At 38.1% G+C, this 25,790-nt stretch overlaps 1 protein-coding gene across 1 annotated transcript in view; it reads left to right on the plus strand.

The window, feature by feature from the left end:
* Positions 1–2,581: 2,581 nt before the first annotated feature.
* The window catches only part of raver2 (ribonucleoprotein, PTB-binding 2), an 89,099-nt gene continuing 65,890 nt past the window's right edge, over positions 2,582–25,790 (plus strand). Inside the window, exons 1-2 of the mRNA XM_032571710.1 lie at positions 2,582–3,559; positions 23,675–23,741. Of these exons, the coding sequence (XP_032427601.1) occupies positions 3,278–3,559; positions 23,675–23,741 (349 nt within the window). The 5' untranslated portion in view covers positions 2,582–3,277. The remainder of the gene's footprint in view (positions 3,560–23,674; positions 23,742–25,790) is intronic.

Below are 25,790 nucleotides of genomic sequence, written 5' to 3' on the forward strand. Positions count from 1 at the left end.
ACTAACTGACTCTGGTGTGTTTTCCCAACTTTTGCTGTTGCCATTTTGCAGAATAGTGTAAGCGGCGCCAGGAGAAGTTTGGAGTGTCGTAATTTACTGACAGCTGACATAAACTGCTTGTGTTGGGGGGAGGTGGGATTTATTTCACTTTAGTTCGAAAGGCTAATAAATATATTTATAAACATGAAAACTAAGGATGTTATATCCATAATTTCAGTAGGTGTTAGTTATACAAATACACAATATAGTTCCAGTGATAGTTTTTCCAAATTTATTACTGGTTTTATTTATTTTAGTTAACGAAAAATTTTTGTCAATTGCATTTTTTGTTATTTTGTTAGTTTTAGTTATATATAAAAACTTTGAGTTTTATCACAATATTTAGTGAGACTCATGATAACGATAAAAATCACGATGACAACTATTTATGACTGTGACTGCATGACAGCAATAATATCTCCACAAATATAAATACTGCTCTTGAAAAAATTGTAATATGCTTGTTTAGGACAGCAGTCACATAAAGAAGTTTGATTTGTATCACTCACTGTATAACTGTGTTTAATCATTTTCAAATGTATTGGTATCAATGATACTCTCAATGTAAAAACAGTGGAGAAAATAGTGAAAACTAACAATTCCAACAATACAGACAGTTTTTGAGTTTTAAACATCATTAATTGGAATTTATTGTGACAACGAAACGTCTAAACCTTATCATGATGATAAATTTATCACGATAAATCATAAATGATACAATATATGTCTACCACTAGTCTACAGACACAGCTGCAGATCATTTTCCAACCAACTCTTCCATTTCTGGAAGGAATGCAGGATGATCATATCCATAATCACTCTGTTCAATCTACATGCACATGTGCATTTGCTAATCTTCCAACTCCTCCACACAATGAGCCACTTTGACGTTCAAGGTAAACCCTTCCTCTCTCCCTCCCTCCCTCCCGGCCCCTCCTGCTCTCTCTCCCTCTCTGTCCTCACGCCCACTGAGCTCGTCCCAGGTGCCCGCTTTGCCTGCTCAGCCACTCAGCCCACCCACGCCCTCGCACTCTTCAGTCCCAGCGAGCAGCAGCACCAAACGTGTTCCCGCTTTCTTCTACTCCTCTCCACCGCCACCCACTCCAAAGGGCTGTGAATCACCGGCTGACACGCTGCATTGGCAGGGCTCTTGTGTTTTACACAGAGAACGTCTAACATCGCTTCTCCTCTCAGTTTGTGAAGCACAGTCCATTATAACAAGAGGCTGACTTTCTGCATAGGTAAAAAGCTTTGGAAGGATGGTTTGCATAACCGCACCATGTGGGGCGTTTGCAGGCCGATGTGATTTATCCGTAACACTCTGCCGGCACGCATTTTGCCAAGGGACCGAGAGAAGAAATTAATTGTTCTCTCATGGAAACGTTGTTTAGCACTAAGTGGGGTGATTCATGCGTCTCCAAAAAAATCAGCCTGTTTAAGTGACAGGCAAGTCCTTGTTGTCTTTCCACAAACCCATTGCTCAGTGATTCATGTCCATCAATCTGTCCACCATCACTACTCACTGTAGAAGCAACACAAAGCCTAAAACCGGGAATTTCATCATCGTTTTTACAATTAAAATTGTCTGCTTCATCTCTTTGACCTTTATTTGCATCAATGTTATCCAGACCTAAAAGCATTTGAGAATCAACGACAAGACTTAAAAATGTATAATCTCAGATGCTTTCCATGCAGTCAGACTGACTTGGAGGTTTGTTGCAGAAAAGAATGGACAAAAGAAATTTTCCAGATGTGTAAAACTGGAAAAGACCCATCCCCAAAATACTTATAGCTATATTGGTTGAGAAAACATTGAGACACATCAGTGTCACAATAAAGAAAAATGTGCTTTAATGTTCGTGATTCTCATGAGAAACTGTGTTTTGGTATTTTTAGTACTGAAAATGAAACTGAACAAACCAAGAGCCAAATTACAAACTTGCTTCATTTTGAAACAGAGCTACACACATTGCCCTTTCTTTGGCCTTTCTGCTTTGGAGTGGACTGAGTACAAGCCTAATTGAAGCGTTCAAACAGTCCACACACTGTACAGTCACTGAGTTTTAGTTACACTGGCTCAGCCACTTGGCAATGTGAGATCATTTTCACCCACTGACAACTGTGATTGTCTGGACTTCGATCTGCCAAGAAACACTCCACACAGATGGCAAGAGAGAGAACGAAGAGCCCGATTTCACCGTCTCCAAAAGGCCTCGGCACAATTGTGGTCTAAATATTTCCTAAGTGGGTTGATGTGTGCTAGTTGACATGCTTGTGTGTCTATAAGAATGTGGATGCAGCATGTGAATGTGAGTTTACAGCGTGTGTTCCTGTAAGCGACTCACGCTGCCTGCGGAAGCTACATGGGCATTGTGAGGACTCGGCAGGGAGCTCTGCTCCCCTTGTGTTTGCCAGGAGCAGATTTCCACCCACGGTGGGCAGGGAGGCAGGCTGGCTCAGTTGGCTGCTAGGTTGGCATTCACTGGATGACTTGGGTAGACAGGAGGGAAGGCACACAGGCATTCATAGCCACATAAAGCACACAGAGAGCAGGAGAGCTGTGGTGGCTAAAAGCAATTCTGCTCTGAATGCCTTTTTTCCCCTTCAGAACTGTGCTGCTAGATGAGAATGAGAGCTGAAATGTAGACGTTCTTTATAGAAACACAAAACATTTTATAGATGCTACATGTGGTTCATTTGATTCGTCTTTTCTTTTTGCCTAAAATGAGGCTCAGAAAAGTTTTAGGTTGAATAGAAACAAAGGTGAACTCTGACTAAGCTTATTTGCAGTACACTGAACAGACAGTTGGGGGCGCAACTAGTTCGAGGTGCCAGCTGCAAAAATCAACTAACAATTTTGTTTTTTCAAACTACATTTAAAAACTTATTTTACTTTTTTTCACATAAGTAATGTTCATAAATAGATGCAAACACTGCAACATTAACTTGAATCATTACTCCATTGATTAAGAATAACCCCAGACAAAAGAATATGGATTAAACTATTATATTATATATTATAAGGGAGGTGATATAAAGTAAATATAAAATAATATTTTTCGCTGTCCCTAGAAGGGTAAATGATTAGATCTGAATAGTTTAAATTAATGTTATTATTGCGTTTATTCTGGCTTGTTGGGACGCACACGCCTCCCACCTGCTCTCTCTCTTTCTCTCGCTGTCTATATTTCTCTACCTCTCTCTCTCTCTTTAAACACTTTTCTCTCAGCTTCCCAAGATGGCGGCAGCCTCGTCCATCCAGCCGCCGAGCGTTCACTCTTCTCTCAACCGGGATAGCGTGCTCTCCCCGGACATGGACAGCCCCGAAAGCCGGCAGCCGGAGGATGAGGAGGCGGCGGGGGCCGCCGCAGCGCAGCCCTCCGAGCCGGGCGTCAGCCTCCGCGACCTGCCGGACCTGGACCCGGAGGAGATCGAGAGGAGGCTGGCCAAAACTCGCCGGGAGCTGAGCAACAGGAGGAAAATCCTCATCAAAAACCTGCCGCCCGACACCTCCAACCAGGTACGCCAACAGGAAACTGGTGCAAAAAGTTAACAGTGTGCTGTTTACTTTGAGTTTTTTGCGCAGCAGGGAGACCCGGGAGTAACTTCACGACTCTGAGGTCCAGTTTGCATGACGCTCTTTTTAAACGGCAAAATGTGAAAAATGATTAGTTTATAAGAAAGTCATTCATAAACCCCAGAGGTGATGCGACCAGACGGTTCCCCACCCTAAAATAAAAACTTTTAAAGCAACTTTAGGAATGCTAGTGTACTTATTCCAGAAAATAAAATAAAATATAATTCACTTGCCACTTTACTCACGAATGTTTTAAATGTGACTAGTTAAAGCTGGTCTTTTATTTTATTTTTATTTTTTTTTTGCAAATGTGAAAAATCAAAATCCATCTATAAAATTTAACACACTTAATTAAAAAGTAAATAAAAGGACAGATTAAGAGCTAATATCTGCAAAGTTTAGGGAGAAATCCTGTGTGGATCAGTGGTTAAAAGTAGTCATCTTCTAATTGAAGGTTGTAGGTTTGATTCAAACTTCCTGTAAGGTAGTTACTCAGAGGTTTACCAACTGATATGTGTATAATATGGGTGTTTGAGTTCTCAGTATTTCCTACCAATGGGTACTGAAAACATAAAGTGGAAGTGCATTTTTCCATTTATTCTTCATTAAAGGGAGGAAACACCAGCTAGTTTTTCATTTCAATAAAGGAGCTAGTAAAATATGTGTGCAATTTATTTTACGCAAAGTGATGTATTTTAACTGTTTATTTATCTTAATGTTGACAATTATGGCTTAGAATTATCAAAAACCCCAAGCTCAGTTTTTCAGAATGTTAAAATGCGAAGTTAGACTGATGGGTAAAACAGATTTTCAGCAGAGAAATGTTACTTTACATGTTGCACCCTGCACAATTATGGAGACGACAGCAGACTTGACAGTTGTTCTGTAGCCTGTTGTTGATAACCTCTGTGAGGAAGGATAAGCCATAAAAACTCATTGCTGTTGAAACTGGCTGCCTGCACTACTACATCCACACATTATAATGGAAAATAGAGTGAAATAAAAAATTAGTGATAAAAATCTAGCACAAACACAGGAAATAACTGCCACTGTAAGATGTTTGGGTTACAAAGCCCAATTAAGACTTTGAGTTTTGCAAGCCATGGTCTGTGCCTAGAGTCATTGCTGATACAGATGCAGTGGGCTACAATCATTGGATTCCTTGTGCTAAGCTACAGCTGTCAGAACCAGATACAGCTATTATAGAGTGCCAGAGTCCGGAGGAAGAAAGGAGAAGCCAATAATCCAAACTGCTTGAGGTCCAGAGTGAGGCCAGGTCAGATGTTGATCTTTGATGGTGGTCCTAAACCACCCTAAACCCTGTATTTTCGCTCTAGATTTATACCTCTTGACCATAAGTTACTGTGTTTCCATTATGAATGTGTGCAAAACTTTGTCAATATTCCTCTAAGGTTGAAGGCACAAAATTTCACAATTGGGTTGTTTCCATTTAATAAGAAACGTGATTAAAATCCCACATGAAAAGTTTGTTCACGTGATAAGCCATTAAGAAATATGCCGCGCCATTATGCTCCAACTGCTTCTTGTCACCGTCTTTTTTATGGTTTGCGGCAGTGGCAACATCTGGTTGTTGATCATGTGGCTCGTGCGATGCGAGCCACGTCACACAAGTGTTTTTGCAAAACTTATTTTGCAGTTTTGCAAAAAAAAATAACAAAACAATTTTGATACGGAAAAAAACTACCCCTTCCAAATGGCAAAACTTTTTATTGAAAAAGAAGAGTGTTATTTTGAGATTGGCATCATTCTGTGAAGACAGTTTATTTTTGTAATTTCAATTTGTGTAACTTTATGGTTAATGGAAATGCAGCTAGTGAGAGTAGAATGTAAACAGAATGCTACATCTCGAACTTTTCTTTTTGACCATTCAGACATGGATCAGTTGCCTGTGTTAAGGTATTCTGAACTTCTTAAAAGTTGGAAATGGTTTCAGATCAGAAAAAAAGTCAATAGTACCAGCCTCAGTGGAGGAAGTGTTAAAGTGACCTGAGTTTTCTCTGGCAGCACAAAGCGTACAGGATCATCCAGAGGCTCCTCCTCCACCTGTTGCTATTCACTGCATTTTTACTGGTTGTTAGGTTTCCATTTTTGTCCTGCTTTCACTTTATTCATTTTAGCCACCCCAAACTTTTCTCACGGGTACCAGGTGAAAAATGGAAATGGAAAATAGAGTCAATGTTTAAAACCGTTTCTTTCAGATTCCTGTAATTAAGGCCAAATCCACTCAATGTACACATATATATTTTACATGCACTTCTTTCTCTGCTTTTAAAGACTACGGAGTGACTTCACTGTTTATAACTTCATGGCCTTTCTGATTTCCCCCGCTGAGCGTCATTCATCACTTGTGTCAGCATGCAGGCCTCCAAGAGGCAGCGTGTCGAGCCTGCGCCGGTGGCGTGTGTTCCTCCAGGCTTGTAGCGCCAAGCATTCTTCCAGAGGCTCGCTGCCAAGGAGAGCCAGCGCTCTGTCGGAGCGTCGGTTCGTGTGCGCAAGTGCAAGGAGAGATGGAGTGTGAAAGAGCGTGACTGCATGGTGTGTGTGAGAAATGACAAGAAGAGGGGAGAAAAAGGGAAAAGTCGCTTGGATTTAGATGAAGCAGCAGATGTGGAAATTTTTTGCTTTGTGTTATCTACATCGTTCATGTGTCAGGCCGAGTTTTGAGAAAGGCAGAGCAGCATGGAGTCAATTCAAAGGAGTCATTCTGACTTTTTGACGTTTGTCTGCGTTAGTTTCAGCTGGTTGTGGGTCTGTTCAGATGACATGGGCTTTAGTTTTACAGAGGAATTTGTTCAAATAGAAATGCTCTGAAGAAAAACAAAAAGAACACCACATTGCAATTCTCAAATAGTGAACAAAGACTTACCAAGATTTTAAAAAGTTGGTTCCAAAATCTGTTAAAATGTTTCGTCGTCTTTGGTTTTAATGAAAGAAAGTTGTGAAGTGACCATCATTTTCTCAGTCTGTGAAGTGTAGTGTAATACTATTCAGTGAAGTTCCAACCCCGACTGTTTGCTACACACTGCTGGTCAGCAGGCTGAAAGAACACTACTAAAGTTGGTCATACTTTGGATGGATGTCCAAACTGAATGTTGAGATAACAGTATAACTGGTAGTACATCAACTAATTTGAATTATTTTATGTCTTTCTGCTCTGGTTTAATGTCAAACATTAACCCCAGATAAAAAGAAGTCTATCAAATTACTGGGGGAAAAAAAAATCATTCTTTCATGTCAACGAGAAGGTTTTATTGTACATGTTTCCTCTGGTTGGCATTAGCTGGTTTGCTAAATAAAAACTTGTAGTTTCTTAATGATTTCACCACCTTACCTCTTTTTTATGTTATAAAACCTGCTATGCTAAGTTTAAAAAAGTGTAAATACATTCCAGACATAGAGCATCTGAATGTATGGTACATAATTAGCTAATACTTCTGTGCTTCCATACAGCTCCATTTCCCCCATTTAGCCACAAACCAGGGAGCCCTCTGCTGCAGACTGGATAAGTGTGAGTGCATGGTACAGTATGTCAAATATATGGTCTATTGACAGTCTTCATCTCAGAGAGAGGTGGGGAAGGGGAAAGAAGGATGAGGAAGGGTTGGGTTTAGAATGAAAATGAAGTAACTTTGTGGGAGCTATTTGGTGGTGAGGATATGAGTCAAATCTTTTTCTATAAGTACCTTTAATAGTTTTCTAATGATTTATTAAAGCACTCTGAGCAGGGCTATCATATGTTTGTTCCCCATATGTGCATTATTTCTCAAGTGCTCATTAGTTTAGGTTATTTTTGGCCACTATGTAGCAAAATTGAACTATATGAAATTCCAGGTTGGTGACTGTTTACTGGTATATGTTGTCGCCAAAAATCTTGATGGGTCCATGAACCATAGATTAAATATTTGTACTGTATGTACAAAATGGATGTCATCATTGCAGAATAAATAAATTATTACAATATATCTTTTAAATTTGCTCATCATGTCTATGAAGAAAGTATGGAGTTAAAGTAAATTGCTATTCCAGGAAGAACTAATATTGGGAAATGAATGCCAACATTTCTGGTCTTTATTTTTTTATTATTGTCCTGACACAAACAAAACACAAAATATACACTCAATAATGATATTTTATTATATATTATTTAACATGCTTAAAGAAGCATGTTGTATAGTCTTAATAACTTTTTAAAACTAGAGATTAGTATCTTTATGTAAAAGATTTTAAGTTACCTATTGGCCTGTTATAGGAGCCTCTTCTTTAGCCGTTAAATATTTTACATTGTGCTCCGACTTTAAATCAAGTGCCAACGGACACAAGTGCCAGGATGTACTGGTAGAAATAGAAAAAGTTGCTTTACTGTTCTTTAATGAGTTTGTAGTAACTAAACTACTAAAAGCTGAAGGTTTCTTTGATGACTTTTATATTTTCTTCCTAAATCAGTTCTATATTTATATATATTTTTTCATGGTTGATCTAATTCAGCACTGGAAGCAGACGTTTCCTGGTCTAATTATTGAAGTTTTAATTATTGATGCCATATGCACAGCTCACTCTGCCTGGCACAGTGGGGTTACAGTGTGAAATGTCTTCTGTAATTTTTACTGGAGAAAAAAATCTGATCAATTTTCAAAACAAAATGTTTGGTAGTATCTGATATCAGACAACTGAATCAACTTAAGGGTTGGTTAGCAATGACTGCTGTGGAAAATTGTAATCAATAGTCATGTTGTTGTTTTAGACATTGGACACGGAACAAAGAATGACACACTGAATATATTCAAAGTCAGCTGCTGATTAAATTTCATAGCTGTTTCTAAGAAAAATGACTGAGATGAATGTTTTGTGTCAACATCCTTTAGAATGTGCAAAAATGATAAGGTTAAAAAAATTGCCTGCATGCAAATGCCTGAATAGACCTTTATTATTCAATAACACATTCACATTTGGTGGGTGGGCTCTGATCTCATTGCTCCATGGAAATGCTTTTCAACATGTCATGGAGTGATGGTTGCGTTTCTAACCCCCAAATCACATCTGCCACATGTCAAGTGTAGAGAGGGTCTCTGACCTCGGAGCCCCAAGTGCCTGAAGAAAACCAAACTCATTTGTGATTCATTCAATGCATAAAATGGCACTATTACCAACATATTACATCTAAGATTGATATAGTTCGCCTCCATCATGACCAGACATGCATAACTTCTTTTTGTTTTTCCTGGTTTGCATAAAAATGTATTTCATAAAATGCCAGCCTACTCTGTAAATATTTAGTTTTCATATCCATAAAGCTATACATACTAAATAAATAGTAGTTGCTTACATAAACTTGTGTTGGTTGGATCCAAGTTTGACCTTTACATGTTGACATGTTCTACACCACGAGTACGTGTCCAGTTGTTTCTGCATACTGCTAAGCCCAAATGTATTCAAATAGGATAAAGCATTAAGTTCAAACACAACTTCCTCCTCTCTATCCTCCTCCTCCTCTTCACTTTACATGCTGGGGTCCATCTGTGTCAGGAGCAGATGTTCAGGCAGTGTGCAGCTCCTGACAGTGGGCAGCCTGCGGCCCCTTTTCTTACCTTTTGAGTCTGTGTGCTCTCGCTTTAATTGTACCTGTTTAATGTGGCAGAATTGCCTTGAGGTTTTGCGTGTCTTTTGGAATTGCACACATTTAAAAATACACCTGTCATGGTGTATTCTGAGCCAAAGTGTTATCTTAAAATTGGATTACAGGATGTGCAAATCTGAAAAGTGACTGTGTAACCTTTAGACAGACCAGTGAAAAAACAGTTAGATGTTGCAGTTTGGAAGAATTTCAAGGCAGTCTTATGTGCAGTAACCTGTTTAGAGAAACTAAAATGATTTTTTTTTTTAAACATATTTTCTGTTGGAGAAATCTACTAATCACTGTCTGTATCACTTCTGTACTTGAATGTAAACATGTAAGCATAATGGTGCATAATGATCAGTCTATTATGCTGATCATAAACTGTTAAATAAGCAACATTTACTCTACCATCCTTCTCAACACGGGTGTGCCTCAAGGCTGTGTGCTTAGCCTAATCATCTTTGTATGCATAAGACGTCACAGTCTTTCCTTGAGTTTGTAGGCGATACAACCACTGTAGGCCTGGTCTCTGACAAAAACCAAAGCGGCCATGTAGAGGTCCATGTGCTGTCTAGTATAAAGAAGAGAGAGGATTGCACATTTTAAATCCTTCATCTACTTGCTCTTGACTGATGGTTCAGTTCTTCACAGTAAAAAACAAAAACATTATTTTCTTTTTAAGATCTTTACAAAGACATTGGCTGCAAAACATTTTTTAACCACCACAGCATAGAATTTGTCTTCACACTGTTTTGTAGAGTGTGTTTTTCCAGCTGCACTGCTACAGGCAGACGGAGCCTGCAGCTGATAATCAAGACACCAAAATGGATGATGAGGTTACCACATCCGAAGCTTGAGGACATCTACACAGCTTGTCTGAAGAGCTGGCCAAATGGCATCATTAGTGGCTCAACTCACTCTGGACAATCACTTTTTTCACTCTTCCATCAAAAACAGTTTCTCGCATCAGAGGTCACAGCACCTTCTGAACCTCCGCAGCTCTCGGCAACGACACTTTGATCTTTGAACCTTTACATATTGTACTTAAAATCATGTGTTTAAATGTCTTTTGACAATATTATCATATTTAGAATTATGTTTCAATGTTTTTGTCTTTGGAATAACAAAGACACATTTCTATTCTGTTCTGTTTTGTAATGTCCACAATGGGATTTCCCCATATGGTGTAAGTTTATTTTAATATTTTGGATAATCATATTCAATTCAAATTCATGCACAAATGTACAATGGAGTTCTTACTCTGTCAGTCCTCAACAACAGACACAATGCCTAAATAGATAAGGTATTTATAAAAGACCAGATGTAGAATGTAAACTAAAAAAACAGTTAAACAAATATGGCAACAGGAGATGCTAGCCATAACATCTCCCTTATAATCATTTATAAGGGTCCATAAATAATTATGGGCCCATAAATAATTATGGGCCCTTATTTATAAATGTATTGAAACTAAAACCCCACAAGGGTTTGGGTGTTTAAACACATCAGTCAACCTCATGTACTTTGCATTTTTTTAACCTGTAAATAGTGAGAATTTCTTGCATATTTTAGGCATTTTAAGTGTAGTTTTTTTTAAGCTATTTTATCCTACTGTAAAACACTGAGCAGGGTTTGCAATGCAGCATTGACTATCCAGATAATTCATGTGATTTTTGTATTTTGGCATTGGCTCTTCTCAACTGGTAAGCCAGTTATGGGAGCCATTTGGTTAACCTAGAAATCCGACTCTTTGTGAACAGCTCTTTGTAACCCGATAACACAATAAGCGCTCATATTTTTCACATCACATGATCCCACTGAGATTCAAAGCTTATCTGTCAGATGGCAGAAGTGGGAATTGCGCTGACAGGATAAAAGCTTTGGAAGTAACCTCGAAAGAAAAGGATTGACGGGATAAGTGCAGGTGGAGTGAAGAGGAGACTAATTGGATAAAAGACTAAAAGAAAATAATGAGTGTGTGGTCATGTGTGATGTTGAGGAAAGGTGGCTTTGTTTTTGGTTGAACCAACAGGGATCTCGTTCATTGAGAGGAATATTTTTATCTTTCAAAAAAGGAAACACTTTTCACTCTTGTTCATGTTTTTTTTTCTTTCTTTCTGTTGTGATTAAACTCTGTTACTGTACTTCTTTCCTACTGTTCACATCAGCTGCCATCACTTTGTGAACATGGATGTGTGTCATGGGACCATTGAAGGGGTTGTTGCCACTGCATTGGATCCCACACGTTCCTCTTCGCTACAACTCTCCACCCTTGGTGTTTATACATTAGCAGCACATGCTTGCATCAGAGGGTGCTAATGATGGTGCTATGAGCTGGCGCAGTCATTTTGATGTACGTTTGACTTGTGTGTTTGACCTTCCTGTGGAGGGGGAGACCTACAGTGATCACAAACCCCGTGATTACATGACGCATGGTGGAATAACAGTCAGATGTAATGGTTGTGTCAGATTGGCAAACACTCTGCTGGGTCCATTTGACTCAACTGCTAACAATCAGATCAGTGGGAGAAAACCTGTAGACGTTTAAAGCAGTCAGATCAGAGAAGAAAACCAGCTAAGGTTCCATGTCTAAGCCAGAAACTACAGCCAGTCCACAAAAATGACAACAAAGTGTAAATATACACACTGCTGCTTATTGTCATAAGCCAAAAATACCAGCTTGAAGCTATCAAGTCTTCTTAACTGTTTATGTTCATAAATCTCCTTTGAGAATGTTAGTTTGTTCTCTGGAAACATTGAAGCCTATCATCCTGTCACTCTAAAGAGGGAAGACTTTGTGTACAGTGAAGCAATTTCATACCTTAACTTTTAGGACTGCAATAGTCGTGGTCATTCATATATATAAATAAATGTTATATATATATGTATATATATATATAGATAGATAGATATTACATTAAGACCACAGGCAACATCACTTTCTACATGAGTGACAAAGCAATTATTGTAAAACAGCGGTTTACGGTTTTAGAACAGAACAAAATTATGAAAAAGTGACACATTCCACTTTTCCATAATTTGAAAAACTCGAATGTGTCAACTTTCAACTTGATATAACACTAAAATTGTCTTTAGTATTGTGCATGATGAGCACAGCTTGTTCTTACCAAAACAGCCGTCTCTGCTTATTCTCTAAAATCTTTAGCTCTTTGCCTTAATTTTCAGGTTTCCACAAGACAACCAACCTTTGTAAATCTAATGTGCTCCATGATGCACAGACATTAAAAATAAGGGCACATTGATAAAAAGAATTTGGGCTAATGTCAATATCTAATATAATATTGCTGTAAAGGGGGGCTCCACTATACACCATCTAATGCAGGGGTCTCAAACTCAATTTACCCGGGGGCCGCTGGAGGTAGAGTCTGGGTGAGGCTGGGCCGCATTCACACACACGGTCTCCTCAGCCGAACCTTTCTGATTGCCTATTACCATATTTGGCCGTAGTCAGGCGCTGTAACAGCCGTAATTGTGTAGTGTCTCTTTAAGATACTCTAGTATTGCTAATGATGTCAGAAGTATGCGCCACGGCTTCTCTGTAGAGAGCGTGGGAGAAACGTGCTAGACGGACATGTTAGCTCCCTAACTTTTTAGTAATGTTACGGGTTGTTTGGACGCTGCTCAATTTTCATGTCTGATAATATAGCAGCCGTTCAACCGGCTTTGTAAGGTTGGTGAAGAGCGTATTTATTAAAGGACAACACTGTGGAATTCCCAGTACCAGTGTGGTTGTGAGTTTTTGACCGTCCTGACGAATCTGCCGCCTCCTCTCCTCCCTTAAACACAACCCAAGCGTTGCAGCGCCTAACCTTAATTACGTTAAACTGATCAGCAACTTCCGGGTCCAGACTGGATGCTGAAGCACGTGAAGAGGGAGCGGCCGCGGAAATTGCGCATGTACCGCATGCAAATAATGACAAATAGAAAATGCAAATAGGCCCGGCCGATGTCCCGCCCCCGAGAGCAATATACTCCACCGTGTTTGGTAAGTTCGTTCAGTTCCGCACACAACACTGAAAAGTGCCAATTATATCAAACTCGCGGGCCGCACTAACATTAAACTTTCATATTAAGGCGGGGGCCACAAACTATCGTCCCGAGGGCCACAGTTGGCCCGCGGGCCGCGAGTTTGAGACCCCTGATCTAATGGGAGAATTTCAAGAGAAAAAAATCCAATTTTCTATCCTTGTCGGGAATGTAAATTGAAACTCTAAAGTTTGCTAAATACCATCCTCTTATTGTAACTGTGTTTTGATCTGAAACCAAGCTGAAGTATTTCAGTAACAAACACACAAAGTGTGTTTGACCCGAAACAAAATATGCACGTGTGGCAAAACTGTTAAGCATGGTGGAGGATCTGTGATGCCATGGGCCTCTGACCCATCCAATGGCATTAATAAACTTGTTAACATGCATGTTATCTAGGCATTGGAATAGTTATAATTTAAATACTATTCAGTTGTCTATGGGATCATTTACTGTAGGTTTGTAGGTTCCTGTTTCCAGGATAATATGCAAGCCTTGAGCTAAATAGCTAAAGTCCTGTCATCAGTCATTCATCCATTACCTGTAAAAAAATTATTAATAATAGTTTTGGTAAAAGTGTAGATTCTATTACTTTCTTATCAGATTTTATAATTGCTTACTGAGATAAATGAACCTCATTCTGTAACAAGACAACAAGTCAGAAGCTGTAGAAATGATGGATATTTTCAAAATGTTGTGACAGCTGGACTCTTGATGTGTTCAAATGAGTGACTTTCAGTTTGTAAGGAAAAAAAAGCAACCTTCAGTCTGAGCGTGGTTGCTTCAGGGCCAGAGCCATGCAGAGACTGGTGGGTGTGGAGAGGAGGGGGGAGCGGGGTCACACTGGCTGACAGCAGAATCTGTCCCGTCTCAGGGCAAACCACCTGCTCCCCCCTGCCCACCGGCTCTGCCCTCGCAGAGATCAAACCAACCGCATCTCTTAGAAGGAAAAAACATCATAGAGAGCAAAATGCAGGAAAAAGAATCAGTTGGATTCCTTATAGGTGTTCACATTGACGCAGCAGGGAAAACTGATAGAAAATACAGGTAACACTTTATTTGACGGGTTGTGAATAAGACTGTCATGACACCGTCATAAACATGACATAACACCTGTCATGAACATGAGTAAGTCTTCATGAATGTTTATCACTGTCATAAAGTGTCATTCGGTAAATCATGACACTTTTAATACAAAGTTGACATTATTCAAAATATCTTCGTTATGACAACTTGACATTAACCAAGAAATCATGATCTGACATAAATTTGTTATAAAAATATTACTGATTAAACTTTAGCTATAATAACATAAAGCTACGTAATTTTTTTAAAGTTTAGTCAGTAATACTTTTATAACAAATTCATGTCAGATCATGATGTCTTGGTTAATGTCAAGTTGTCATAAAGACATTTATGTCTCAGTTAATGTCAAGTTGTCATAACAAAGACATTTTGAATAATGTCAACTTTGTATTAAAAGTGTCATGATTTACAGAATGACGCTTTATGACAACAGTCATAAATATTCCTGAAGACTTACTCATGTTCATGACAGGTGTTATGTCATGTTTATGACTGTGTCATAACAGTCTTATTCACAACCCGTCAAATAAATTGTTACCAAATACGGTACTATCAAAGTCTTTTTGCTGTACTGTGATATTTATGCTGATTGATGATACATTTTAGACTATTTTCTATCCAGTAGCTGATTCCATGTTCTTCTAAAAGCTCTTTAAATCCGGTAGCAGAATCATGAGCTACAGTCTTCAATCTGAAGGTCTTGGAAAGCCTGTGAGGTTTTCAGTGTCACTTCAACAGTCAGCAGCACATCAGACCTAATTTTTGAGGTTTGAACATAGCAAACCTCCTGGAAAGTAATAAGTAACAATGTCATAATTATGTAAAGATAATTTAGCACATTTGTGTGTAGGTATAACTGTCTTAATTTGCTGAGACAACTATAGTATCTCCTTTCACTAAATGCTGGAATAGTGAGTGGGAACATTTTTGGAGACTTTCTTTTCTTTTTTGTTTTTGAAAAATGAAATTCTGAAAAATAGATATGTGTCATATCACACAGTCCATCTAAAAATCATGTCCGTCTCAAAATCCGAATCTTTACTCCACCTGTGGCTGACTTAGACCAGTTAGACACAGCTGATCAGGTGGATTGATGCATCCAACTGTGACAAACAACACCTCTATTACACCACTTAAAATGTTTTCCTGAGAAAACAACACATTTAAAGTGCAACTTCATAGAATCTCACTTCAAAACAAAATCTGAAATATTCCTTTAAAACATAGGTTTGGTTGATTATTTGGTCCCATCTCAACCATCCTCATCTTTTCTCCTGGACAGTGTTGTTGCTGAACTTTATTGTGGCTTTGAGTCTCTGCTGTTGCTTCAGTGCATAATGTGTGTTTACTCAACTGTAATTTAACACAGCATCTGCTGATGGGGAGAAGATGAAGTGCAAAATACAAAGAAAGACATTACTTTCTCTTTTATATCAAAGCAAAAGAGAGAGGAATTTGATTTGGAGGACTCTTTTGAATGATGATTACTGTTACAGAAAAGAAAGAACAACAAATCATTGCCCAGCAGTGAAAAACAAAAGTGGAACAGAGTGGAAGAGGACTCCAAACAAACTCTGTGAAGCAAGCAATCCTACCTGTGTGCTTGGAGTGTGAGGGTGCCTATACTACTCAAGGTGTGAAGGCATGAAGTTGGTGTTTGAGAGATAGAAAGAAGCTCAAAGTGGAAAGGACATCTACACACTAGTATTACTGCTTGTCTGCTTGCAGTGTGTGAATACGCACTTTTTCCACGAAGCTCTCCTGGCAGCCATTTACTGGGCCACTGATCCGTGCTGTGCATGGTTCGAGCCACCTGTCACAAACACAGACAGACACAGAGCTCGCTTCTTCCCAAATATGGGATGGAATATAAAAGGTTTCCAAGGTCCCTTGGCGACAGTTAGGCATAGTTATAGTTTTCATTCTTTTGTGTATAATAGCAAAGCCATTTTAATGCATGGAGGTTTGAATGTTAAACATGTTTTACTGTCTTTCTATCAAGCATTAACTGAATACAGTTTGTGTGTTTAGATACTGAATAGAGGCCATTTTTAATGCTCATTAGTGAGAAAATTGTCAGTACTCAAATCTCAGTCTTCTTGTCACGACAATTGAACAGGCTACTTTAGCATGTTGACACCCTTTCCTGAGCTGCATCCTTTCATCTTTTATTTTCTCTCTAACATACAGACTCCATCAGTAGGTCAAGGACGCAGTTAGTACCGGTAAGGAGGCCATGTAGAGTGATTGTCCTCTAATCCACACCTTTCCCTCCTGCAGATATTGAGCTGGAATGATGGCAGACTGTTATTTTGTAGCGGTGAGCCATCTCATTTTCAAGAGCTAAACAAAAGGAGAATTTGTGTTTGTGTTTAATAAATGAAACAGTGTCGCAGTAAGCATGGTTTTCATCACAGATAGTTTATCTTGGTGTGAAGAGGAAAATCCCACTTGTTTATCTGTCTCGACTTTCAGTTCTCCATCACCTTTCACAGCCTGTAAGAAGTGTGATCTGTGTAGAGACTTGCTGAGTGGTACATCGGATAGCAAATGTCTATTCTAACAAAATTATAAAGTGAATGCGTGTAAACTGAGAGAATAAATTATAGATGATTTCAAAAATATCTGTCTTAACATATCTTGGATAAGTTTGGAAAAGAAATGAAGAGGTAGGCCTTTACAGGGCTGAGCACAGTTGATGAGACGCCTTTCTTACTCTTACTTTGGGTCTTGTTGTATCAGCCCTTAGTGAGCCAGCCTGGGTCCTATGATCTGTGGTTCTAAATGTCCCCTTCATGTTGCTCAAAATGTGTTTGACTGGGCCTCGAGGTTGTCTGTCTCGGAAGGGACCGGCTGTTTTTTTTTGGCAGTGGCTCATTTCAGAATTGGAGACACGAATTGTAAACAATTCAAAAACAGTCCCCCTTGAAAGTTTAAAGAATAATACTGGAAATACAAACAATACAACTAAAGTTTTAACAGCTTGGAACAGCTTCATGTTTCTGTGTGTTGCTGGTCAGTAACTCTTTCTATCATTCTTACTGAAAAATTAGTTGGGAGGTGGGGGAGTCTTAGAAGATTCATTAACTTTAAGTTTTCCCACAGTTAAGCCGTTGCTTTATAAAAGCACCATTTCATTACATTTTAGCATTCAGTTTTCTTTAGTCTGTCAACAGCCTTTGTCTTGAGAATATATGCCAACCTGCCTCTTGAACTGCCAGTTCATTAGTTATGCACACCCTCAGAGACAGATTTAGTTCTGAAATCTGGCTAAGCCAGTCCAAATCAGAACTTTTCTTCTTTTAAAGCCATTTAGATTTTGATGTATGCTCTGTATCAGCAGAAAATTATGTGCATATTTTTCTCCACAAGTACAAAGCATAGAACATCCTTGATCTTGAGAAACTCAGTTTTAGCATCCTTTATTGAATGCATAGTGAAGTCATTGGTCAGAAATTCTGCCAAGTTTTATACTCTAAAAGAAACTGTTGATTGGACATTGCATGGCTCAGTGGCAGAGCATGCTGCATAATGTGCTTTATGGTACACAGCTGTCCGATGCCCGAGCCATTTGATGCCACTTCCCCTTCTTTTTCTGCCCTTCTTCCTGTCTAGCTGCAGTTAAATAGAGGCCACTTGTCCACTAAAATCTTTAAAAAAAAAATTGCAAGAAACAGTTTCAGAGCTGTAGTCGAGGAACAAACTGGTCATTTCCTAAATTGAGGTGAAGAACACAAAAGAGTAGCACACTTTTTTCTTTTTTTTACTTGAACACATCATCACTTGCAACAGGTGTTATATGTGCCCTATTTTTGATTTTTGTTCAAAACCTTTTTAATGATTTTAATGCACATCATTGTGTTGTGTTAAGGAAATGGAGCCTGTCATCTCTGGATGGCCAACCCCTCCCATGAATACCTGTGAAACCCCTGCTGCATCCCAATATTTACTTTTCCATTTCACCTTAGTTCCACTCTGAATGTGCATGCATATCAAATTTAGCATTGTGAATCCGATTAAAGGAAATGTGCATGCTTGTGTGCAGAGTTTCACAGCTGTAGTTTTAAATTGGAATAACAATTTAGATAAGGCTGCTGAGGTTGATGGTGCATTGCATCTTGTTCTGCAGCTGTTAAGCAGTGAATTACAGCTTGAGGCAGCGGCAGTGTGTTGTGATCATGGCGCAGACAGGTGGGAATGTCATTATCAGCTGTTCGAAGAACTATTAGTGATTTTTTTTTGTCTTTTTATTGCTTGAAACCTACATGTATTTCTGCCAGGTGCAAGATCGGAATGCTATACATTCTTTATCAGGTCATGTGCTCTGAAGGCAGTTTTACTTTCAAGCTTCACCAAAGTGCGCCCCCACACATGCAGGCAGGGAAGTAAGCTGTAGGCTGCTCACGGTGATACTGGCTGGGTTAACTTGAAATGTCAGGTTTTGAAAACGTAAAAGCCTGCAGATTGATTGTTATTGCTAAGAATGAACAGAGAATATTTTCAGAACTGCAAGACTCAGGGAAATGGCTTTGGTCAACTACCCCCACTGGAGGGGAAAAAAGTTAACTACCACGATGAGCACCCAGAAGGAATGGTCCAATTTGGACAAAGTTGGGTACACATGCACACTTGCAATTTGTATATAGTTCACCAAATAGCATACAGTAGCTGGTATTGTTTCTGTGTGGAGCACATAGTGTTACAGGAAGCTGCTGGAGTCACATTGTAAATAGTTCAGCAGCTGTCTACCATTTGCAGTTCCTGATTTCTTGGTATACTTTAAACCTGCAGTAAGCAACTTTTATGAAAATATTTCCAATTTTTTCCATATTTGTTAAAACTGTCATCATGTTGTGACAGTATATTGCTAAGAATGAGACAGATAATATATGGGGAAAAAAAGCTCCTTCACCTCTTCCCAGTGCTACTATTGCGGTCTGCAACAATGCACTGATTCTGGTCAAAAACAACCAGTGAGAGCCAAGAGGAAGGTCCTAGCTGTCAATCATGCTCATGTACATGCTGCTAAATGTGCTAATTGTGGAGAAACAACTTACGGTTCCAAGAAAACTGTCCATTTGCTGTGACATGTGGCTATGCTAACTAGCCTTAGCATCTATGTTGTGGTGAACCAGCTGAAGCATAGCAGAAGTTAAGGGGCAGGATGTACACAAACGTGATTGACAGCTTTAAAACCCTCCTCCGGGCTGTGATTTGTTGTTTCTGACTGAGTGGTGTATTTCTGCAGTTAGTACTGGGAGCACTGGGAGTAGTAACTGTCTCTAAATATCTTGTTATATGTTGAGAGAGCTGAACTTTCAGCCCAGTTGAAGTGCACAACAGCAAATGGATGCTCATTGAAACATAGTAATGCACTCAGTGGAGTAATTTACTCTGGTTTGAGTATCACAAAGGGCTCCGGAAGTCACTGAAATAATATTGATCCTTTCCTTCCTGTCTTCTGTTTTTCTTAATGGTTAATTTGCAGTAAATGTGGTGGAGATAGAAGGGTGCAGAGAGGAACATTTTGTTAGACAGATTGGTTCCAAAATGATGCAATGATCCATGATACGTAACATCTCAACTCTGTACAGGAGTGGGATGGCTGGTTAGATGGATAGAAAAAGAGAATAATTTGTCAAACCACCAATACTCATTTTATTACTGCTCTGGGTATGTAATCACCCCACTGAGAGACAATAAAGGATATTTGTATCCCATCCTTTTCAGGTTTTAAGGGAAATAATGTGATAAGTTTGTGCATACACTCTGCCTACATAATCTCCCAAAACACGACAAATGTGTTTATAACAATACGACCATGAATTGCATCATTATTACTATGCCGAGTTCATGTCTTTATTTTCCTATTTGAATAGGAGCAGAAAATGCATCCTTTATTTTCTGACAGTGAATAAACACACTGAAAACATTAACTGGCATCAAAGCGGCATCCTCTAAAAACTCATCAGTTCTTAAAAAAAATGTTATTCAAATAAATGCAATGCAATAGATCTCATCTCTTTGCAATAATACGGATATCGGCTTTTTTGTGCATACAAATGTGGGCTGTTGGGAGAAGCTGTCCATAGATTAGCAGAGTTACAGACAAATAAGTTCTACGAACCCACATACAGTTTCTCATACAGTTGATCTCTGTGCACAGAGTTGGGATTTCAAGGCATCAGACACATCCATGATACAAAGTCAAGTTTCTCTTGCTTTCAATATGAATGGCATTTTCATAACTGAATTTAACAGTCATGCCAGTTATGGTGTATGCCATATGGTTATGGTGCCATAACTGGTATGACATATCAGTATTACATAATATCCTACTTTACATAAATACAGAATATAAAAAAAAGAGAATTAAACCATGAAATAAAGGAAGCTAATTTAAAAATAAGATTGGATATAAAATGAAAAATTAAATATAAATGTTACATTAATATGTTGTACATAATAAACATTAACACTGTATTAAATTACTTGGGGAAGTTCTTATGTCTTGCATTTTTGAACGCGTCATTTGGCACATTAATTACTTTATTGAGCCATTACTTTATTTCTTTATTAATTGACAATTTTAGCAGCATCTGTCCTTCATTGGTCCTCATCTTGAGCCTGAGAATTACAAAAGGTTGCCATCATTTTTTTTTAATCCAGCATATCAGGAGAGAGGCACTTAAGACAACAAAAGAACAAGCTGGTATACTTGATTCAGCCTCCCTATTTGAAAAGCAAACAGAAGTCAGTCGCCCCAAAAATGCAACGCTAGAAATCAGTACTCAAGTGGACTCAGCGGAGCTAAAGATAGACAGAGCATGCAAGAAACCTTTTGGACACAGACCTAAGTTTTTACAGCCACATAAAGTCTGTCAGTAAACCAACTTGCTATCATCTTAAAAACATTGCCGGAATAAAAGGTTTCTTTTGAAAACAGAGGAAAAGGAAAAATGTGGGTTTGCTTTTGCAGTTAGGAATATTGTAGTAATTCATTAACAGATTTCTAAAAAGAAAAAAAAAAATCGAGTAACTGCAGGAACATTTATCATATCACACCAGTTCTTAAACCAGTGCACTGGCTCCCAGCTTTGTAGAAGGGAAGACTACAAAATTTCTCTATTGGTCTGTAAAGCACTAAACGGTCTTGGCTTGAAATGAATGTTTGAGTTACTTGCCAGGCATCAATCATGTCGAGCCCTCGGGTCTTCAGAGACCTATTTGATTTAAAGATCCTCCCCGACCTTTAAATCTTACGGACTTGTTACGGTTGAGAGCTGAGGGACTCTGTTCTGCTCCGTCAATAAAGAGACTTTAAACCTCAGAAACCGGACTGAGGGAAACTGTTTACAATGATTCTGTATTTTGATACTGGTACCACAATACAATGAAAGGGGACACAATGGTTCATTTGCAGACCTTGGAGACAGGGATGCAAATTAATCATTTAAATCAGCTGGGTTGCAACAGAAACACAGCATTACTTACCTAGTATGTGCTACCACTTTTGTTTGTACACATCACGTTACATAAGGTCAATGCAACAGACCACAACTTATTGCAGTCTTTACTATGGATAACTATAGACCTGCTAGCATGACTTTAAAGGTTCATTTGTTTAATGCAGCTTTAGGTATAAATCTCGTCTGGTTTTGCTGTGTTTGGACTTGCTGCTAACATTAGCCTTCAGGGAATAGTTTATGTGTTTATGTAAAGCAAGTTCATACTGGTCATAACTGCTCAAAACAACCACACGTCAAAATATTTGAGCTTTTTCGCTTATGAGTTTACTCATAGCTTCTTCCTCTTGAGTAAACTTGAGTGAATCAATAGAAGTTTACATAAGACACCTTTTTTTCTTGCTTCTCTTGTTTTAGGCCAGTTATTTCTATTTACTAAATGGAACAATAATGAGTCAGATTTATTTATTTATTTACTCAAATTAGAAGTTCACACACATGTTACCAGTGTTTGTTATCATTGCCTTTGTATCCCTTGGGTCAAACATTTTTACGTCTTCTTCCACAAGCCTCTCGTAGTTGTTTGCTGGAATTCTGGCCCATTCCTCCCAACAGAACTGCTAGAATAGAGTCACGTCTGTAGGCCGCCTCATTCACTCACACCTTTACAAATCGGCCAACAAATTCTCTATATGAGATCAGGGCTTTGGGATGGCCACTACAAAACATGGAGTTTATTTTCTTGACTTTTCTGTTCCAGCCTCTAAGAGTTTAACTTTGTTCTGTACAACTATGTTGCAACATTTCAATTACAAGAGTCTAAAGTCTAAAAAGACACTTGTTACTACCATTAAACAATCTCCACTATAATTTACTAAACCGTAGTTGAGAAGCTGTGTGTCTACATCACTGCCAAAATAGTAAGGAAGGTAGTGAGGCCAAGAGAATTCAGCAATGAGCAGGAGTGCAAGGATCTATTGCTGTATTATTGCATCTTCTTGCTTCTTGTCTTTTCTCACCTCATCATATCCAGTCACCAAAGAGACAAATGCATTTGAGCTGGAGAGGAGGATCTGATTTACAGCTTTGATGCATCAGTGTTCGCCTCTCATGTGGCTTGGAGTTCTTCTGTCCTTGTGTGGCTGAAAGAAAGAAAGCATTTTATCTTAACAATTTCACTTTAAGCTACTTGTTTGAAAGAACACTAATTTGTTTCTTTTCAATAAAGATAATGAAAAATGTTTGCCTGTGTTTCTTCCCTGTTATTAGCAGAACTTGTGAGCTTTATCATTTCAGTTATTTAGGATTCTGTTTAGTCTTTTTGTGGTTAATTACAGCTCCTGAGATCAGAGAGGCTAGAAATCAAATTATGTAAAGAACAAAATGATTCCCTGCTTGCCAGTGTAAGTGATGCTGAGGTTTGAATGTTTGAACCAGTTCAAAGTTGAACAAGCACGATGAGGGCAGTATTAGGCTCCTCTCTCTATGTATTGTTTGGTTTAAGTTAGTGATGCAAGTTATCGCTTAGTAATCTAATGTTGACTGGTCTTATCAATAGACTAGCAAATAATTGTTAACGTAAAGGGCTAACATAGTATAACGCACTCAATAGACTAATCTAAACTACAGTAGCAACACTGAATGTTTCTGACCCTTTGTTTAGACCATTTAGACTAAATGCATCATTTGATGATGTCACCAAATTGAAAAAGAAGGATTTCTAATTTTCATAGAAATAAGTGGTTTCAGTATTTTAAAACTGAAAATTTGATAGTATTTTGTAAAGCTGTTTTTTTTAAAACTTATATTTATGTGTCATTGCAGGAAGTCCATGAAATTCTGAAAGAATATGAGCTGAAGTACTGCTTTGTGGACCGCAACAAAGGCACAGGTATGAATTACAACTGACAAGACACAAAAACACAACTGTTTCCTAATGCCTGTGAGTCAGAGACTTGACTTATCATTTCCAGGTTTTGTGATTAACAACATTAGTCCTTTTGGGACTATGATTCACAATAATAATATCTTGTTATTCTCAAATATTAACACTGTGCCTCTTGCACATTAATTACATTACAACAAAAGTTCTGCATGACTCTTTCTGAAGAGTTTCTCTTAATGTTTGGCAAGATTGGAAGTTACACACAGATAAAAGCTTAAAGGTTAGAGTTTATATATAATCTAATTTAGTAGAAAATGATACATTACCATTTTAAAAGAGCTGTGGTTATAAAAAGTATGTAGTCATTTGCTGGAATCCATTAAACTCTTCTTCCCATTATGCTTAAACTTGGATAAAGAATATCAGGGAACATTTTGTGAACAGAGACAGTTTAGAAGTGTTTTGTTGCAGTAGTGTGTTTAAGATATGCAGACTGGTGCTGTTGTGGAGGATGCAGGATTTTAATAAATGATTACAGAACTTGAGCTGCAGTTTAATATTCCCTCCTGCTGATTTCTCAGTGCAATGCTAATACACAAAATGAATAAAGAGACATGATGAGGAATTACTAAAAAGTTCGGTGTGACTCTAAATTTAGCCAATAAATCACTCTTTGTGTGTTTAATGTCAGGAATTTTTTTCTCTTGTTAAATATTCGGAAATCTGAAACTATTGAGGTTTTAATCAAGCATCTAAGAGGAAATAATAATAATAATTAAAAAAAAAACTACTACCGAATTCACTCAACTCCATCACAATGATGAGCGGAATGCTAAATACTGCCTTATTTAAGGAGCTTTTTCATAACTGCATGATGGATCTTTAAATTTTTTAAAATATGGGTTATTTGAAAGTAAAATTTTACAACTGCTTAATTATCTACTGTACTTTGTTTTTAGTTATTAAGTATAAAAAAGATTAGCTGGAGGGAGAAAATTAAGCTTTCCTTGTGCTTGGATTTTTTTTAATAAATACTATGCGTTTTTTGATTTTATTGAAAATAATAAGTTGATCTCTTGATATAAAATGAATGCATTCATTATTCACTGTATAAGCACGGCCTGTTACTGGTGTAGTAGTTTATCTGGACTTTAAAAGTTACGGTTTTAAAGGCCATTTCATTTTTCTTGAAATGCTAGATGAAGTGACCTGACATTTCACCTACTGTATGGATTACACTTTTAGGAACTAAAGCATGAAATAAAATCCCATGTCTCTTGGTTAACCTTTTTATTATTTTTAGAAATGTTTTTGGAACATATTTATTATTAATAACATTCCAACAATTTAGATTTCAAAGCAACAGCCTGAATTGCACAAGTTTTAAAAAATCTTATTTCTTTAAAATAATTAATTTTTGGACAGGACAAGTTAGAGCAATGTAATTTTTGCTTTGTTTTTTCCCTTTTAGCAATGACATTATTTTGCCTGCAAATTGGAGGTTTTCTTTCGTATCTTCCCAGATGAAGTTACCGGTAGACATGCATGGAACTGTCAAAAGTAGAAAAACAGAAAATCTGTATTGTCAAAGAAAAACCTAATTGATCTGTCTCTAGTTACTATTGTGTGGATGAATCGACTAAACCAGCAATATTTTCTTCTAAATCCTTTTGTAGACTCATTTAAATAAAGCTCTACCTTAGAGTTGTGTTTTGAAATTAGCTGTAAAGCTGTGCTAAGTGTCATTGTATCCATATTTTCTTCACTTTCTGACATTTGCTGCTCAGAGGTCTGGAAATAGAAAGAACACACAAACACACAGATTCGACCCCCTGCCCTGAGAGTGTGTCCCTTTCCAGGGAAATCTTACTTAGTCTCTATATTTAGGCCCTGCAGCCAGCCAAGCACCTGAAACTGAACACTTTTAGAAAGTGGTGGGGACTTGTAAACAGCTGAACTATCAGAGGAGCAGTCTGTTCAAAAGGTTAATGGGGGGCCTGATGGAAAAGTAGTCCTTGTTGGACCTTCTGCCTTGTACTGCCTCCAATTAGGACT

The sequence above is a fragment of the Xiphophorus hellerii genome, chromosome 9, assembly GCF_003331165.1.
Source record: "Xiphophorus hellerii strain 12219 chromosome 9, Xiphophorus_hellerii-4.1, whole genome shotgun sequence".
NCBI classification, from domain to species: Eukaryota; Metazoa; Chordata; class Actinopteri; order Cyprinodontiformes; family Poeciliidae; genus Xiphophorus; species Xiphophorus hellerii.